General features: G+C 40.4%; 1 protein-coding gene across 8 annotated transcripts in view; it reads left to right on the forward strand.

Moving 5' to 3' along the window:
• The window catches only part of TENM3 (teneurin transmembrane protein 3), a 603,842-nt gene that overhangs the window by 498,032 nt on the left and 86,607 nt on the right, over positions 1-19,203 (forward strand). For all 8 annotated transcript variants that reach the window (XM_077848637.1, XM_077848636.1, XM_077848639.1 and 5 more), the window contains one exon: positions 277-462. In XM_077848637.1, the coding sequence (XP_077704763.1) occupies positions 277-462 (186 nt within the window). The remainder of the gene's footprint in view (positions 1-276; positions 463-19,203) is intronic.

Below are 19,203 nucleotides of genomic sequence, written 5' to 3' on the forward strand. Positions count from 1 at the left end.
CACACACACACTCTAGGGAGTTACAGCAAAATCCTCCTGTGTGTTTTATGCACACTGACAGCAGCTTATGCAATTACATGACCAAGGGAAAACGCCCCCTCTGCCATGTAGAATTCTTCCTGGCCGGCGCAGAAATGTGCTGCATGGAGAGATACTTTGCATGTGTCAATGTTTTTGTGGTTCTGAGCTGGAGGAGGTCGGCCCTGCCTCATTCTCGGTCTCTCTCCCTCCTCCCCGCTCCCTTGCCGCCCGCTCCGCTTGCTCCCTTCGGCGCAGAAATCTGCTCGGTGGACTGCGGCTCGCACGGAGTGTGCATGGGAGGAAGCTGTCGCTGCGAGGAGGGCTGGACCGGCGCCGCCTGCAGCCAGCGAGCCTGCCACCCGCGCTGCGCCGAGCACGGCACCTGCAAGGACGGCAAGTGCGAATGCAGCCAGGGCTGGAACGGAGAGCACTGCACCATCGGTAGGCCCCGCCCCCGGCCGCCCTGCCCCGCCCCCCAGGGAGGGGGGAGGGGGAGAGGAGGGAGGGGGAGGGAGGGGAGGGGGAGGAGAGGAGGGAAGGGGGAGGACGGAGGAGAGGGAGGGGGAAAGGGAGGAGAGGAGGGGGAGACGAGGGAGGAGGGAGGGGAGGACGAGGAGAGGGAGGGGGAGGACAGATGGGGAGAGGGAGGGGAGGAAGGAGAGGGGAGGGAGAGGAGGAAGGGAAGGATAGGGAGGAGGAGGAAGGGGGAGAGGAGGGAGCGGGGAGGGGGAGGAGGAGAGGAGAGGAGGGAGGGGGGAGGACAGAGGAGAGGAGAGGGAGGAGGAGGAGAGGAGGGAGGAGAAGAGGGGAGGAGGGAGAGGAGGAGGGGGAGGGGAGGGGGAGGAGGGAGGGGAGGAGGAGGAAGGAGGGGGAGGTGCAGAGGGAGCACCCGGGTTGCTGGCTGTTTTCCACCCCGCCCCCTACTGCCCCCCCACCTTGGAATTAATTTCGTTAATTTTCCACTTGTCTTTCTGAAAATGGAATTGCTTTTTCAAATAAGGCCCATCGTGTTGCAGAGGCAGCTCGCTTCCTCTCAGAGCGCCTGTCACAAGTATGAAGTGTCAGAATTTTGTACCCACCCCCCTGTGATGATGGCTACAAAAACTGACTCACCCGAAGATGATTTCATTTCCTTCTTATAAACACACTTTCGTGGGATAGTATTTTGCCGTTGCGTGACAGCAATTAATTAGTTAATTTATTTATTATTACCTTAAAAGAGATGTCAAATATGGGGCCTTTCGGGGGAGCATCCAGAAATTTCCATCACCACACATCTTAGCACCTGTCAGTATAGTGGAGTCTTTCAAAAAGACGGACTTCTTACAGCTTTATTTTGGAGTAGCACAAGGAACAAAGTAGAAGAAAATGCACACAAGCCTAGATGTTCTTAGAGTTCTCTGCTAACCCTTCTTCAAATATGATCATGTTCCCAAAACTCAGTAGGTTAAATAAAGCAAACAGGTGTTTAAGATCAAAATGTTGGTACATAAATGGTAGTTAGCATGGGTGCAAGCATCCAGAACACACATAGTACTGTCTTTTCTGGGTACTTAGTGCCTTTGCTTTTTACCATTTGAGTCACAGAAGTTAAAATATTTATTTAAAAAAATATAACAAATGTAAGTAGTAAACGTCCACCTTACTTCAGTGAAAGTATACAATTATATACAATGTTATGAATGACATTGTCCTACAAAAATTTCATAATTTGGGGTATGTTGTTTTATATCCATAGAATATAAGTTGATAAAGCTGTTGGAGGGAGTCTCGGTATCTTAAAAGATTTCTTCTTCCAGGGCAGCTCTAAGCATTATGTACTTTACTTTCTTGCTTACAGGAATTGGCTAGCTAGGAAATTTTTCACTGGAAAGTTGAAATCACAGACATTTTATAAACTGTTGCAGTCTTTACAGAAGCTCAAGTGAGATTCTTTCCAATCTTACTGACGTTCCTCTCATCTGTTTTAAGGGTGGTGATCCCCCCACACCCACATGTGATGATCCACAGAAGGGCTCACAAAACTCAAGGCACTTGTGCTCATGACTGTAATAGATAAAGGGGAAAGACCCATCTGGTGGTATCTGGAGAAATCCATGCACACGCTTGCTGTGTTGTGTTGTGTTCTTTCTCTCCCACCAAGGCAGGTCACATGGAGCATGTACTTTTCTCCAGCAGTGAACTACACCAGCATGTGTGCAAGGAACACTTGCTCTGCTGAGGGACACCCATTTGAGACTGAGAGGTTTTTATTAGGGCTGCTCTAAGAGGTAGCCTCTGTCAGCCACAACCACCAAAATTCACGATTCTCAGAAGAGATTCTCCTGGTAGGCAAAATCACCTCATCATTGTAGAGAACATTCAGTTCTCCAGATGCCAGCCAAAGGCCAGCCCTGCAGACTTCTACAGGTCAGGCCTGGAAGCATCCTTAGGGTCTCACCTGTGGAATGTGAGTTACCTTACTTCCGGGAAGCATAGTTCCCAGTCAGGAAAACTGCAAGTACACATATTCATGGCACTTGCAGAGCGCTCATCCCCATGATTTTGATAGGGCTTTCCCCTCCTCTACTCTTTAAGAGAGGCTTCTAGGGCAATGGCTGCCTGTTGTTTACGTGAACTACATTTGTGAACTACATTAAAGCCACAAAAGTTGACAAGCACAATTTACACAAATCTGTGGACATACAGAGGATAATGCATTACCCCTGAGACTAAATAGCTCCATACCCCAAATCCCAGAATGCCCACATACCAGAAGCGGGGCAGGAAAAATAGACCTTGAAACATGCTCCATCAAATTTTATGACCCCACCACCCCCATACCCATCAGAAGTGAATTGATTCTAGCTGGGGGGGAAATGTTAAATATTTGACCATGTGTATCCTAGGAAGTATGGCAAACACGTGAATGTATAGCTTGGAAAGCCAAGAAGTGTACTATAACGTTTTCAACATATGCAAATTTAACTTGCCAACCAGCAGTTACTAAATAAATCAGTCTATGGGGGTCCTCACTGACTGTGGCAATAGTACATGTTTAGTTTCCCATGGATGAGCTGTTCTTGAACAGCTTTGCAGTTTTCTGGGTGCACACAGGATGTTTGTCAGTAGCAGGTCTTTTTTGTATAGTTTGACATTCTTCGCTGTGGTTGTTAACAATTCCATTTTCTTTTTTTTTTTTTATTTTATTTTGTTGCTCTTATACTCCATATGAGTAACAATGTGGAAATAAAGGACCTGCTTCATTTGAAAATGAATCTTTTAAAAGACATAGAGACCCTCACATCACTCTTTGGCTCTTTTATACTATTAGAGCTACTTATTCCCAGTTTTGGCTTGCAAGGATCCAATTATTTTTTTCCACCTATTTACTACCTATGTATGTGTCCACAGTGGAGAAGGGGCCGTTTAAAAAGAGGCCTTTGTGAGCCACTCATTTAAACAACCCAAGAAACTACAGTATATTTTCCCATTTGGGATTGTTACTGTTCTGTGCATTTCCTCTCCATTTCAACACTTATACATCTGGCTGAAAGAAGCTGCCACTTTATGAACGAATACTCATAAATCAGCAAGATTTTTTTTTCTTTCTCCATATTATGTGCCATCTCATTGAATACAAACAGGGAGGTTAATTGAAAGAGAGATGGAGGAGAAATTAAACAGTTAGAAGCAAACAAAAGTCACCAGTAGAAAGCAAAGAATATTCTTCATTAGTCATCATACTGTCTTCATAAACTGTTCATGCTTTCATAAAACCATAGGCATTTTGATAGTAAAATAGGCTATGAATTTAGAGTATTCACCAAACACCCTATGTACCTGAAAAGATTCCATCTTGATAGTTTTATTAATGTGTTCATATTTTCCTCTCATTATGAATCATGCGTTCAGCAAATTGGGCATATTAATTGTCAGATTCATTGTCCCAAGTCCTTCTCCTTTCTGGGGTTAGACTTTATTTATTTTTTTTTTTAATTTATGATAGTCACACAGAGAGAGAGAGAGAGAGAGGTAGAGACACAGGCAAGGGGAGAAGCAGGCTCCATGCACCGGGAGCCCGACGTGGGACTCGATCCCGGGTCTCCAGGATCACGCCCCAGGCCAAAGGCAGGTGCCAAACCGCTGCGCCACCCAGGGATCCCATGGGGTTAGACTTTAATTAGCAGTGCATGCAGATGAAAAATATAACAAAGGGAAATCTACCTTTTTTTTGTTTTTGTTTTTAGGGGAGGGAAGAAAGGGGAACAGGCAAGAAGGAGAGGGAGAGAGAGTATCTCAAGCAGGTTCTATGCCCAAAGTAGAGCCCCAGTGTAGGGCTCAGTCTCACGACCCTGAGATCATGACCTGAGCCCAAATCAGGGTTTGGACATTTAAACAACTGAGCCATGCAGGCACCCCAAAGGAAATCTACTTTCAGTGATATTATGATTAAAATAAATATTTCTCCCTTCCTCCTCAAAAAATGTTTGATTGTTGGACCCTTCAAAAATAAAGAGAAGTTAGTTATATGACTGAACCTCCACCGATAACCAACAATAATTATTGCTACCATAGTTTAATAATAACAGCACTGGTATAGATACTCAACTACTATAATGTCATCATCCTTTGTACGTGACCATTCCACAGGAAGATCAAATGATTATCACACTCACGTTCCTATTTTTGTTTCTCATGAGATAGGAAAGATGTAGGAGTGTTTAGAGGACCCAGAAGCAAGTTAGAACATATTAAATATAATTAAGTAGTTCATAAACAGGAGTTGACATAATTGGAATATTGTGTGTCTGTCTCTGCATAAACAACCCAAACAGTTCTATATCGATCAAGCTCAGATCTTTGAACTGGGAAATACTTGTCTTGGCCCAATTCAGTAATTTCACGTTAATATATTTAACCGAAACCAGAATCTATAACCACGTAAAGGCAACTCAGTTGCTTTGACTCTTCCTATTTGACTCTTCCTATGCTTCTTGCTTAGAAAGATGGGAAGACGGCCCTCTGGTCTGTGGCTGGAGTTAATTGGCCATGGAAGCAATAAAGATGCCACACCAACCTCTGCTAAACAGATGTTTGGAGACAATCTACAGCTTTTGAGTGCAATACAGCTAAATACGCTGGTGAATGATAGATCCTAAGCTACCATGTTTTGAGTGTTACTAACCTGTAGCTTCCCCAAGAATTATTCTTTGTAGCAGTTGCTGAAAAGAAATTGCCCCTACAGCCATCCCTATATATCTGAGAACACTGGAGGGTATAGATGAGAATGTGACCTGAAAAGGTAAGTGGAACAGGGGTGAGGCCTGGGTGACACATTTCATAGCTGTCCACCATAGAGAATTCCTAGAAAGATACGGAAGGCTCAGATCTGTCTATAGATGGGTGAACTGTCTCCTGGAGGCTGACTGGGATTTCCCATTTCCCCACAGACAGAAATGGAGAAAATGGGCTTAGACCGTTCAAATGTTGATTAGATAGAATGAAGAACCTCAGCGTGGAAGACATATTTAAATCCTGGAACAAGATCCCAAAGAAATGTTTTAATCTCGATTCCTAGAAGCTTTAGCAATACTATAATTATCTAGTTGTGGAACACTAGGGGTTTTTGTCTGTTGTTTTTTTTTTTTTTTAAGATTTTTTATTTATTTATTCATAGAGACAGAGAGAGAGAGAGAGAGAGAGAGAGGGACACAGGCAGAGGGAGAAGCAGGCATCATACAGAGAGCCTGATGTGGGACTCGATCCCGGGTCTCCAGGATCTCTCCCTGGGCTGCAGGCGGCACTAAACCGCTGCGCCACAGGGGGCTGCCCTGTCTGTTGTTTTTGTTAGTTTGGGGAGTATTTTTAAGGGAGGAATTCTATTTACCTTTTTTCTATCCATGAAGTCTCTTGAGTAGTGTCCCTATCTGAAGGACCCCTGGAGGTCTCTTACAATTCTAAAATTTATTGATGATTTCTGCCTTATTTAGAAAATTATGAGATTTACTCAAGAGATTCCCTTTTTATTCTGTTTCATTTAGCTTTTGATTTTTCCTGTGGCATTTGCACACCTCCATTACCTTCCATTTGTGAATTTCTTTCATTGTGCATTAAGCAATTACTGATCATCTCATCTGTCACATTTTAATACTCCTTACACAAGTTAGTGGTAACATAAATGAGAAAAAGTATGGGCTCTCAAATGAAAAAGAAGATATATATTCAAATCAGCTCTGTAATTTATCCGCTTATATCTTAACTGTTGGGTTTTTATTTTCCCAAATATAAGATGGCTATAATAATACGTATCATAGGTGATTTTGAAGCAGAAAACTCTAATGTTTAAGAGGTTTTGGGTAAGAAAAAAAAAGAGGAAGAAGAAAGGAAGAAAAAAGGAGCTTTTGGAATTTGAATCATGGCCACACCATTATTTATGTAGTGTGTTGTCAATAGTGAGTTCCGTTCCCCCGTTGTGGTTCGTGAGTTGAACCAAGAAAGAATTTAGAGCCCAACTCTTCAGCAAGCAAGGGTTAAATGGCAGTTTAAGAAAAAGTACACTCTCAGATGAAAGAGCTGGTAGTCCCAGAGGTGGCAGCTATAGTGGGGGTCAGGGTTGTCTTTCTTTTTTATGTTTGAATAGTTTATAGGTCATAGCTAGAGTGATTCGTGATGTAGGAAAAGACGTTAGGGTTCAAAGCCCATGGTCAAGAAAGAATTCTTGAGAGTCTTTGGTGCAAAAAGATGGTTTTATTAAAGCATGGGGACAAGACCCGGGGGCAGAAAGAGCTGCCTTGGGGTCATGAGGAGCAGCCAATGATATACTTTCAAGTTGGAAGGGGATTAGGGACAGCGTAAATCTCCGGGGAATTTTGGACAAATGGTTTGCAGGATCTTGAGGGGGCTGGCTATCGTTGGGGAAACATCATTTGTTACCATGTTAATAAAACCTTAGTCATGAGACTCTTCAGATGCATATCAGTGGGCCATATGCTTCAGGGATGATTGCCAACACATATCTTGGGAGGTTTAGAGTTAAAGGAAATTTCTAAAGGAATTTTTATATGTTAAAGTAGACTTACAAGACCCTGGGGATTGGGCTAAGATTGCCTTTTGCCCTTAGCTGAGTATTAACATCGAGGTAATTGAGTTCCTAGAGAAATGTCACTGTGCCTATTTCAAGGAAGTGTCACTGAGCAGTAGGTAGTAAGGAAATTTAATAATGTTTCTCCTGCCTTCATTTCCTACATCAGTTCCTAACTAGGGCCGTACAGCCAGTCTTGTAAGGAACTCCTCCTACTGATCGGTCAGAAGGGAGAGTTTTTGGCCCTCTATGGTCCTTGTCAGAACTGTCATGGCGGCCTTCCTTCATGGGGGTAATGGTGTCAGAACTGTAGGGTAGTGGTCAAAGCGGAGAAAGCATGCCTGTCCCCTGGGGTTTGTCCTGGTAGGCTGGAACTTGGTTTCCTTAGAAAACCATTTGTTCCCTGCTTTATTTAACTAACTGCCCAGTCTATCATGTGACCTTGGGCAAGTCATTTAACCTCTTTGAGTATGTTTCCCCTTATATAAATATTATGTACCCCATAGGGTTGTTAGAATCAAGTGCACAACTATAGTGTAAGTCACTTGTGGAAGTGTGTAGCAAAAAGTGTCCAATACATGAGAGTTCTTAGAAATATAAATGAGCAAACAGGACAAACAGCAACCGAGACAATGTTTTGGGTGCTGAAACTTACAAAAATAAATAAGTTAAAAAAAATGGCCATCCAACCTGAAATTTTCACTTCATTATTATAAAATGTAACCTAGTCTCAATGGATATAGCCTAACAGGAAGTTAATATGTTTCAGGTGAGGGTTTTCAGAGGCATTGCTTTCTTGAAGAGAAGGGAGGGAGGGAGGGAGGGAGGGAGGAAGGAAGGAAGGAAGGAAGGAAGGATCTATTGTGATATTTGTCTTCCAGTGACTTCCAGTCTCAAACACAGAGTTGTTTATTGAGCTACATTGATTTTCATGTACTTTCAGGCAATTCAAATGGAAATTTGGCCTAGGGGAAATCCTAATTCCTTTAAGCTACAAAAGACCAGCTATTTGTTTTTATTCTAATTCTTTAGTACATTGGGAAACAGGATCATTAATGATCACAAAGACATGCTTTGTTTGTTCAGACAAAACTTAGACATACAGTACTCAGCATCCCTCTATTAAATACTGTGGCTTCTCCGGGCTCTGGGATGTGGGAGATTAGAAATGAAAGATGAAATACACAAAACTGGGGGAGTTACCCACCCGGCAATATGGGGGCAAAAGAGAAAGACCAAAACTGTACCACTGTGGACGACAGAGCTTAGCCTTGTCCTTCTAATTCTTATTTCAGGATAATGCTGAAAGAAGAGTATTTTCGTTGTTAAATTTAGAAATAGGTGACAATCTGGGAGGAAAAGATGACCACTCTGATAGATCACTGAGATGACAAAATCTATATTCTTTGTAACTTTTGTAATGTTCCCAAGTTAGGAATCATATTCATAGTAATACAGATGGTGGAAAATTTAAAACTATCTTTTTATACTTTCATTGAAACTCTGTAAGTCCCCGTTAAACGGATACAGGCGACCACATCACACCCGCAAGTGAGTGTTCTGGGAGACGTTTGGTGGCCACACATCTGTCAGAGTGATATAGTCGTTAAAAAGGGGGTCTTCAGTGCCACCTGTCCGGGTCCCTGGCGGGTCCAGTGACATATCTATCATGAAACTGGTAAGGCCAAAGTATCAGAGAGAAGCTGGAGCATCTCACTTGTACAGGCCCTTCTGAGATCTTGCAAGGGGCCCGTGGGTTTATATGGTTACATGTTCATCTAAAACTTGCAAATCAGTTAGGACCTTCATCTTTTTCCACTTCAACTTATTTTCCATCACGTCTTTCCTTGTATAGGATGGTACTGGCGTGACTATGGGCACTTTGAGGATTCAGCTATGGAGACTTTGAGCTGGGGATACATTTAGTTTAGATTTAATTGGATATATTTATGAGGTGTGAAATCATTGCTGTCTGTGGTTGTTATTGCTAGCCATCCAGGAACATTCCTACCACCTGCTGACTCACCTAGTGACAAGAAAGTACAGGGTCAGAGATGATATGAAGCTTTGGAGTTGTCCTGCGGAGCCCTGCACCAGGGGGAAATAGGTAGTGGAGGAGAAATAAGGTTTGAAATGTATGGAAAAAGAAGTTAGTCTGTGGCAGATTCCTCCTGTCATCAAATATATTGTAAAATGCCTCCTCAAAAGGGAAGTTTTCGCCGGTCACAAATGTACTTGATAATGGAACTTATGTAATTATAAACTTGCCATAATTCTCTCTCGGAGGGCTATTTCTTTTCGGAGCAGTTTATCAGCGTTCTTGCATTTTTAGGGCATAAACCTATAAGCAGTGTTGCAAAATTGAGTTCATCAGGGTGTGAAGTCACACATGCTGTGCATCTCAGTGTATCCCTGAATGTATAAACATAGCAGAAAAAGATTTCTTGTTTATGTGACATGAAATACTGATATTGACAAAGATAATGGAAAACTCATAATATTCTTTTGTGTTTGTTTTTGTTTCAAGTTTTTATTTAAATTCCAGTTAGTTACATACATAGTATGATACTGGTTTCAGGAATAAAATTTAGTGATTCATCACATACATACAACACCAGGTGCTCATCACAAGTGTCCTCCTTAGCATCCATCACCCATCTAGCTCATCCCCCACCCACTTTCCCTCCTGCAACCTCAGTTTGTTCTCTAGAGTTACGAGTCTCTATGGTTTGCCTCCCTCTCTTTTATTCTCCCTTCCCCTGTGTTCATCTGTTTTGTTTCTTAAATTCCACATGAGTGAAATTATAAAAATCTCATAATATTCTATGAGGATATCACAACAAAGTTGTTAATGAATGTCATCAATTCAGAGTATTTAAGATTCATTTATTACGTAATAAAGTCTTCCCAGCTTAGCAATAATGCCAGAAATTTACATGGCATTCATAATAACGCATTTTGAGGCCAAATGAAACTTCTCTAAACTATCCATAATGAAAACTATATTAAACAATCACATTGAATAAAGACTGAATTATTGTTGCTTTCTCTCTCTAGAAAACATTACAAAGTCATTGTCTAATAAAGAAGCAATGAAAAAGTAAATATAACCCAAAAATGTTTATTAGAGGCATGTCAGGCACTTAATAAAAAAGGTTATGTGCTTTCCTGACATTTGTGGTGTTTATGAGCTCAAAAAATAATTTCCTGTGATTTCTTATTCTAAATAACTCCTCACTTAATACCTAATTTCATATTCATGATTTGATTTTTTTTCTTAATGGGGGCTCCCTGCATTGTATAATTTCAGACCCCTCAAAACCTGGATCTGCCTCTGTTCCCAGCTCTATTACTTGATAGCTGTGTGATCTTCAAGAAATCACTTAAGCTCTCTGTGCTGCATTCCTCATCTATAAAACAGTACAGCTTTAGAGAGTCCCTGAGAGTATGACACAACATCAACCATCAAGCACTTAGAGCAGTACTTGGCCCAAGTAAACACCGTTTGGATATTACTTATTGTTACTGTGATTGTTGGGAACAGAAATTCATGAAAAGTTGACAGTGATGGATTCTTCTCTGCATGTGGAGGAACAAGCCAACAGAAAGGCAGGAGTGCATGCCGGTTACCAGAACTGCTCCTCCCTTTGCTTGCTAAGGCCCTGACGGTGTGGAGAGGAATGCCACGTCATCTGTCAAACATGGTGGAGCCTGGTCAGCAGGAGTCTAGGCCTGCAATGGAGTAGAAGGAAGTTCTTCTAAGCTGCCTTGGTTGGCAATTAAAATCTAGAGAGGCAAAAAAATAAAATAAAAATAAAATCCAGAGAGGCCAGAAAGCCTCCCATGGGCCTGGGACGTGCAAAAAAGAGGTTCTCAAGGTGCTCTCTGCCCTGCCGTCCCAGTGACTCTAAGTAATTTCATGTGAGAAACAGCGTAGCAATTCCTAAGAGAACATTGAAAGCCCCCTCAGAGCTCACTGGGTATCACCCATGTTCTGAGAACCAGGCTGATTTTTAGATGTCTGTTTTTCCCATTTGAGATAAATTAGTGCCCATTTGGGGCCTCCAATTTTTTTTTTTTCATTTTAATCTTACACATCCAGTTCCCAGTTCAGATGCATTAATCTAAATCTGTAATCCCATCAGAATGAGTTGGGCTTTTAAATTTTACTTATTTTTTTAAGTAATCTCTACTTTTAAGCAGTCTCCACTATGGGGCTGGAACTCACCACCCCAAGATCAAGAGTCACACACTCCACGGACTGAGCCAGCCAGGCACTCCTGCGGGTTTTTTCTATTTTTTTAATGAGGTCTTTTGATCTCCTGTTTTCTAAGGAGGCAAAACTACTCCCTGATCTTTCTGAATAGTGGAGGCCCTATTAGGTTGTCGGTGCTCTCACTCAGGTACAATCATTTTAAAACCATCACAGAGATGATGCTTATTTTACTAGTTAATTTAGCGATGTTCCATTTCGTGTCATTTTGATGAAGAAGTGCATGTTGTTGGCAGTGACAGTAGCTATTTAGCTGTTTTAATTTATGTAACCTTCAGGAGGGTTTTCTCTTCACCATGTAAGTTGTTCTTTTGTATGAGTTTGTTTTCTTTACATGCACCAATTTCAGATAAAAGGACATGAAGTTGTGGGCTGGGTCCGGGTGCTGCGAGCACTACAAACAGTGGCAGCTCCATGCTTCGGGCTCAAGTAGTCTTTCACTCTGGGCTTGGTAGCTATTTACAGGAGAGAGTCATCAACCAGCAGAAATGAATTTAGTGGGGGCGCTGGGTGGCTGAGCATCTGACTCTTGATTTCGGCTCAGGTCATGATCCCAGGGTCCTAAGATCAACCCCCACATCAGGCTCAGCGCTCAGCATCGAGTCGGCTTGGGATTCTCTCCCTCTCACTGTGCCCTCTGCCCCCTGCCACATGCATACATGCTCTCTCCCTTTTCTCTTTCTCTCTCTCTAAAATAAATAATCTTTAAAAAAAAAAAAAAAGAAATGATTTTGAGTGGTCTAGATGTGAAACTTTAGTAAGTTTGACTGTGTTTCTATCATATGTTAGTCTTCCATACTGAGTGTCAGGATTTTTGAATTACTGTCAATTTCTGCTCACTTTAACAACCTATATCTTATAAAGCTATCCTATAAAGCTTTGGAGTTGTTAAAATTTGACTCTTTTACTAACTTTTATGAAGTGCCTCGCAGCTTTACCTTTGTAGCATCCTATCGTCCCTTATTTTGTTACCCTGCCCACATAAGTCACGCAGTGTCTCTGGAGCCCCTTTAGAATTAGATCCTCCAGGGATCCCTGGGTGGCGCAGCGGTTTAGCGCCTGCCTTTGACCCAGGGCGCGATCCTGGAGACCTGGGATCGAATCCCACGTCGGGCTCCCGGTGCATGGAGCCTGCTTCTCCCTCTGCCTGTGTCTCTGCCTCTCTCTCTCTGTGTCTATCATGAATAAATAAATTAAAAAAAAAAAAAAGAATTAGATCCTCCAGTCCAACAAATCCTCAAGAAAATTTGGATTCGAATCTTCACATAACTCTTGCACCCAATTTGCTGTGTGACCATCAGTAAGATCATAGTCCCAAGGGCCGTCCTGATAAATGTTCTCTCATCATGTTGATGATTTGTTTCCCTGGACATAAGTTTTTTTTACCCCTAAGAATAAGAGTAATTGTTGTAGACATAAACAACTTTTACTCTTGATATCAGGCATCTGAGCCCTCCTTTTGCTGTGTCCTATCTTTCATACTGTAATTTATCCCCAGATAAAACAGAGGCAGTGGCCTAGAGGGGAGTCACAGTTTTCCATCACAGGGTTATGATGTCCCCAAGATACAAAACCCCGGTGATGGTTATACTCTTTTGGGAAACGTTAAATGTGTTCTATACTTCGGAAAAGAGACCTTTTTTTAGAATTTCTAAAACTCAGTTCTGAAAGTAGTAATTGTTTTGTGGGTGAATATATTTGGATTTAACATGTATCTTTCCATATAGATGATTTACATGTGGCCTACATGGATGAGAATTTTGAGTTCTTTAGAAGAAATATGCTTCACATATTTTAAAGTCATGCCATAATGAATTCTATATATGACTGTTATTTGTGTACAGATTTTCCTTCCCATCTCCCTCCTGTGATAGAATTTGGGTCTCAACAGCTGCTATAAATTAAGCTGATTCCTACTCAGCTTTTACTGTGAGTGCGACTAGCTATGGATGCAGTATGTTGGGGGGGGGGTGGATGGAGGATTAAATCCACTGTCATGTTTCCCAAATCAGAGCAGTATATAAGACAATGCTGATGGCTTGTGTTGTTTTATGATCTTTGAAATATTCTGGATTTCTTTAGAATTCATCAAACTGACTCCTTCCTTTCTCACTGTCTTGTGTTTATTTTTCACAGTGAACTTAGTGGTTTTCTAGCTAGTTTTTTTAAGTCTCCCTAAATAATTTACTAGGTGCTTTGTGTCTTAGGGAAACAATAAATTATTATACCAAGGAAGCTTTTGAATATGTTATTTTCAATTAAAAGGTCAAATGCTGTAAACAGATATTTTTTAAGTATGAATATACTCATACCTAGGAATTCCCTTTTGCTTTTTTAAACCTCATTTCTCATCTTAGGTCAATTTAAATTCTTTTTTTAAGGATTTTTAAAATTTATTTATTTTAAAAAGAGAGAGAGCAGAGGGAAAGAGAGAAACTCAAGCAGACTCACCACTGAGCACAGAGCCTAGATGTAGGATTTGATCTGGCCACCCTGAGATCATGACCTGAGCAGAAACCAAGAGTCAGATACTCAAATGAACGGAGCCACCCAGGCACCCCTAAATTGTCTTTTAAAAGTTTATGTAGAGGGATCCCTGGGTGGCGCAGCGGTTTGGCGCCTGCCTTTGGCCCAGGGCGCGATCCTGGAGACCCAGGATCGAATCCCACATCAGGCTCCCGGTGCATGGAGCCTGCTTCTCCCTCTGCCTGTGTCTCTGCCTCTCTCTCTCTCTCTCTGTGACTATCATAAATAAATAAAAATTAAAAAAAAAAATTTAAAAAAAAAAAAAGTTTATGGAGAGACAGGATATCTGAATAAAAGCCAGTCATATGTCAAATTTATATCATACTGTTTTATTAACCACCTGCCATTGTATTTCTTTACTAATATACTACAGTATCTTTTTCCATTTGGAACACCCCATTGATTCTCATCTCTTAAAAACCATCTAAGATGTTAATTTCTACCAAAATCTAGTGTACAGGAGGTTTTAAAGCTCAATTGACTGGATATACAATTTGACTAGAACTAAAGATGAAAAACATTCCTGTCAATTCTTGCCAAGTTCATCAGAAGGCTTTATTGAAGAGGTCAGGTCCAAGGCATTTGGGAGTGAAACCAGGTGCTGCAAAATAATATGTTGTCAGCTATTTTACAATGGTGGCAAAGAAGAGAAGGACTATAAATAGTGTCAGATTATAAATATGTCCGTTCTCCTTAAAAACCAAGCCAGGTAACTAGCCAGACAGCTAGTGAAGTGTCCATGCAGATTTTAAGTAACGTTCATTATATGTAGCGGTCCCTACTACCCAAGAGGAATACGTAAAAAGTCAGAATTTTGCATTCAGTGAAAGAATTGAAGCCCGCAGGTTTAAGGGATATGATTCCTTCCCGCAATTGTACATTAGTATCCTCACAATGGCAGAATTTATCTCTGTCATTTCTTGAATATGACAAGTTGAAAATAGCCTTTTTCCATCTTAAAACAGTTCCTCTTCCACCTACCGGTTTTTAAAATACAAGTTTGTTTATGGTGTTAGCCCATACAGAAGACTATTGGGAGAAGACATGCCTCTTCTCTCTTTTCATACTTAACATATTATATTCGCAGATTATGGTGTGACTAGAGCCAATTTTTTTCTATTGCTCTTCTTCATGATGGGTTCATTGACCCTCTCCTTTTTGAGTGCCTCTTTAGCGAAGCTGGAAAACAGCTGTCTGAAATATGGCTATTATTTCTAGGGTTTAGCCGACATGTGCCTTGGATAAATTAAGGAGCAGTCAAAGGAAGTCCATAAATATGAATACTTTGCCAGCTGCTTTTCCATTAAACTCTGTTGGTTGAATGAAATTAGCAAATAATTATGTTGGTGGGGAATCTACTATATCCAAATGTAATATAATGTCTTCCTTTAACAACAGAGCTTAATTTTTTCCTGTACACCAAATTAGTTTTTAGGGTAATCTACATTGCAAATTGGCCGATTTGCATTAGAACTATGCCTACTTGTTCTGATTTGTCAACACCTCTTTTTTTAAAAAGTCTTTAACATTGAGCATGGGTGGGTAAGACCATCTGCTTACGGAGCTTGCCTGCAGCTCCATCACTTAACACATGAGACAGGTTACAGCTGTTTAATTGTTATGGTGCTGAATGATTATCATTCTATTCAAAATTAATATTTATATATGTATGCATAGAAAGCATGTGGTTAAACATAAGTGATCTAATTGTGAATTAATGGCATTAGGTATTCATTAATTAGTCCCCCCATGAACAATGAAGGGTAAAATAATGCTTTTCACATACACTCACTACTCTTGGCTTTTAAGATGAGTCCCCAGGAGTGATTATTATGCATGTGAGTAATCCACTCCAAGTACATTGGTGTATGCAGAGAAAAAAATCATGGTGCACCTGCCATAAAAAAAACAGAGAGAAGTTTCTATATGGTTATTACACATATCCTAACTCTTCACTACCCCCAAAAGCATTATTCTCTGAACTGTGACCAGTGTAGGTACAAGCCACATAGTAAAAGGCTACATGTATGTCTGTTATGATTGCATGTGCCATCATACCACCCATAGTGACTCTACAAACTATTGGGAGAGCTTGCTCCGCTGAGAGTGGATTTCCTCCTGTACTTAAGAATAGTGACACGCAAACTTAATGTTGTTCTGCTGCAAAAAGTTAGCAACATATATTCCATCATGTCTGCTCAGTACATTTTATGATGAAGAACAAAATGAAAATTTTTCAGCCAAATTGCTATATAAGGATAGAGGTATGCACGTAAAATAGGATATTTTATGTATGTCTTCATTTCCAAGGAGTTCCTGTAAAAGTGACTTGTATTTATACAGGTATTTTTATGCCTTTAGAAAATATTGACTTACCTTGCTCAAATACAGTCACTTGTGGTGAACACAAAATACATAAGGACAAGTTGTGATGTGCTCTTTATTCCAAAAAGCTGAATCACATTTTGATTGGGAATTGTGCATCTATGCCAGCAGAGGGTTTATGTGAGACAAAAAAGAAGAAGACTTCTGGCAGAAGAGTAGAGTTATTGCCACTCTGGGAATTAGCCAGTTCATATAAAGAGTGTTCCCATTAAAGGGAGACTTCCTGGAGGAGGTAGAGAAAAAGGGGGTTTGGGATCCCTGGGTGGCACAGCGGTTTGGCGCCTGCCTTTGGCCCAGGGCGCGATCCTGGAGACCCAGGATCGAATCCCACATCGGGCTCCCGGTGCATGGAGCCTGCTTCTCCCTCTGCCTTTGTCTCTGCCTCTCTCTCTCTCTCTCTCTCTCTCTCTCTCTCTCTGTGACTATCATAAATAAATAAAAAAAAAATTTAAAAAAAAAAAAAAAAGAAAAAGGGGGTTTATCTTGACATTACTGGGGTGGAGAAGCCCTCACGGCTTTGGAAACAAATCATTGGCAATTCCAGGCTCCTTCAATTAAAGTTAGATTTTTTTCATTCTTCGTAGTCTTTTAAAGGGTACCAATGCCTTACTGCACTCTCTTGATTTCCATCATATCATGATCTCAGGGTCCTGGAATCTAGCCCTGGGTCGGCCTCAGTAGGGAGTCAGCTTGAGGAATCTCTCTCCCTCTTCCTCTGCCCCTCCCCCCAATCACAAGTCCACCCACTCTCTCTCTCTATCTAAAATAAATAAAAATATTTTTAAAAAATAAAATAAAATCTCCATTGGAGGGACTCGGGCTCAGAGAGTTATGTAATTTTTTTTATGGCTACACAGCTAGTAAGTAAGAACCTGAGTGCACAGGAGCCATTCCCAAGCCCATACTTTTAAGCACTAGACTGTGGTGTCTCCTTTTAAATTGTTTTGGCACACATGTGTATAGGGGAAGAGGCAAAAATTAATTTTCTTCTGTGATAAAGAGAAATTAATATCTATGAACCTGTCACAAAAGATTGAATTTTCATAGAAATTGGTGCAGTAATAATGTCAGTGATGTCTCAATAATAAAGTGTCACTTCTTTTATTCAGTAAAATCTAAATTATAGCTGATAATAGGACCCATGATTTGCCAAAATAAAAGTAACAATGGCAGCAACAAAAAAACAGCTTGAGGAAAATTAATTGATACTGTGAAAGATTTAAGAAAATTGTAAATTATTAATTGAAAACTTCATATACCTCCTTCCAAATTTTAAACTTATTTCCAGTTCTTTTCTCAGCTGAAATTAGTAGGCTGAAAACTATGTATAGGCATTGACCAGAGAAAAACACTCAGCATGTAGATGACATGTAACTAATGTCAAGCAAAATGCAGTACTCAAAATGCAAGTAGTAAACATCCGCACACACTCTTCTCTCACCAACAAATAAAGAAAAATTTCCATCTCTCTCTGTAAGTCGCCTTTGAAAAGAGCCAGTTATCTGTGATTTTCCCCAAATAAATTACAGTTTATCCTACGTGAGTTCAAGATTGTTCAGCTATGTTTATTGCCTTCTCTGGTATCTTCAAGAAAACTAATAAGAGGAAGACGTGAAATGTTGTACTTAATTATTTACAAGTCTTACTCTATAAATTTTTCTTAAATATTAAATTTTATGCAGAAGCAAAAGTAATGATGGCAGGCCAGAAATCATATTTGTTGATATTGACCATATCATATCGGCAGATTATTTTTATGGTTTCTTGCCACTAGACTTGTTAGTACTACACAGGTATCACTTTAATCATTGTCATAACAAAGTTCGTTGTACCAACGAAAGATCCAAATACTCATTTAGTGTTAAAAAAATGTTTGCATTACAATTTTTATTTATTATTGTTAAGAGCTGTCACCCAATAGTTTGGTTCCTAAATCGGGGTGTTTGAAGTGGACCTGATTATTTTTAAATCTAGGAAATCCTAAGAAAATATGGTTTGCGTATGGTATTCAGTGAGCTCAAACAGGGGGTACAAATCTCAAAGGAGACATGTGCTACTGACGTGTTTATATATGCGGTCCAGTGGATGAAATCACGCATGTGCAAAGACCACAGAACCCATGCATCACATGCTGAACCATACTCATCTCTCTGCACAGGCAAAAGAGACGTACATGCCAAGTTGCACATGCCAGCATCCATGAGTGTGCTGTCTGCATTCTCAGATTTCCCCTGGTGCTTCCATTATGTAGATGTAGTCCACAGTAAGGCACAAAATTCTAAACTGAAGGAAAATATCAAATATTTTTCTATCAGTTATCTTTACAAAGCTTTGCAGCTTATCATGGCACTTTTCCAGCAATGCAGACTTTATGAAATTTGGTTTATCTCATAGCACCTTTTCCATGGAATCTCTTTGTTTCTGGACTGATTTAAATGAAGAAAATACTATCTCCCTCTCTTGGAATGTCTTAGTGTAGTGTTCCAAACCAAAATAATGGCATTTTGTTGCAGTGGGGTGCATGTAAGAAGCAGTGTATTTGTACAGATAATTTGTTCACCAAATTTCCTATCTGTAAAAAAAGAACAAAATATATAAAGTCTCAAAAACAATTTATTTGGAAACGGGTTTTCAATAATGTATTGCCAATTTTAGGGGAGCAAAAGCTTTTTCAAACACGTTGCACACATGTGCGTGGACACACACATACACAAACTGCTTTTCTTTACTGGCACGGCCTCACTTTCTAGTTGTTAAAATTCAAATTAAGTGACTCTTCTAAACAGGATAAAATATTTGTGATGTTTTATTTTATCCTAATCTTAGAATGAGAATTTTATGGTGAGGGAGAACAAAGTGAAGGGGGTCCGAATAAATTGTTTTCTGATATTTAAAATGGTACCATTGCCACAATCCTTTCTGACAAGGTAATCAA

Source organism: Canis aureus, chromosome 15, assembly GCF_053574225.1.
Source record: "Canis aureus isolate CA01 chromosome 15, VMU_Caureus_v.1.0, whole genome shotgun sequence".
NCBI lineage: Eukaryota > Metazoa > Chordata > Mammalia > Carnivora > Canidae > Canis > Canis aureus.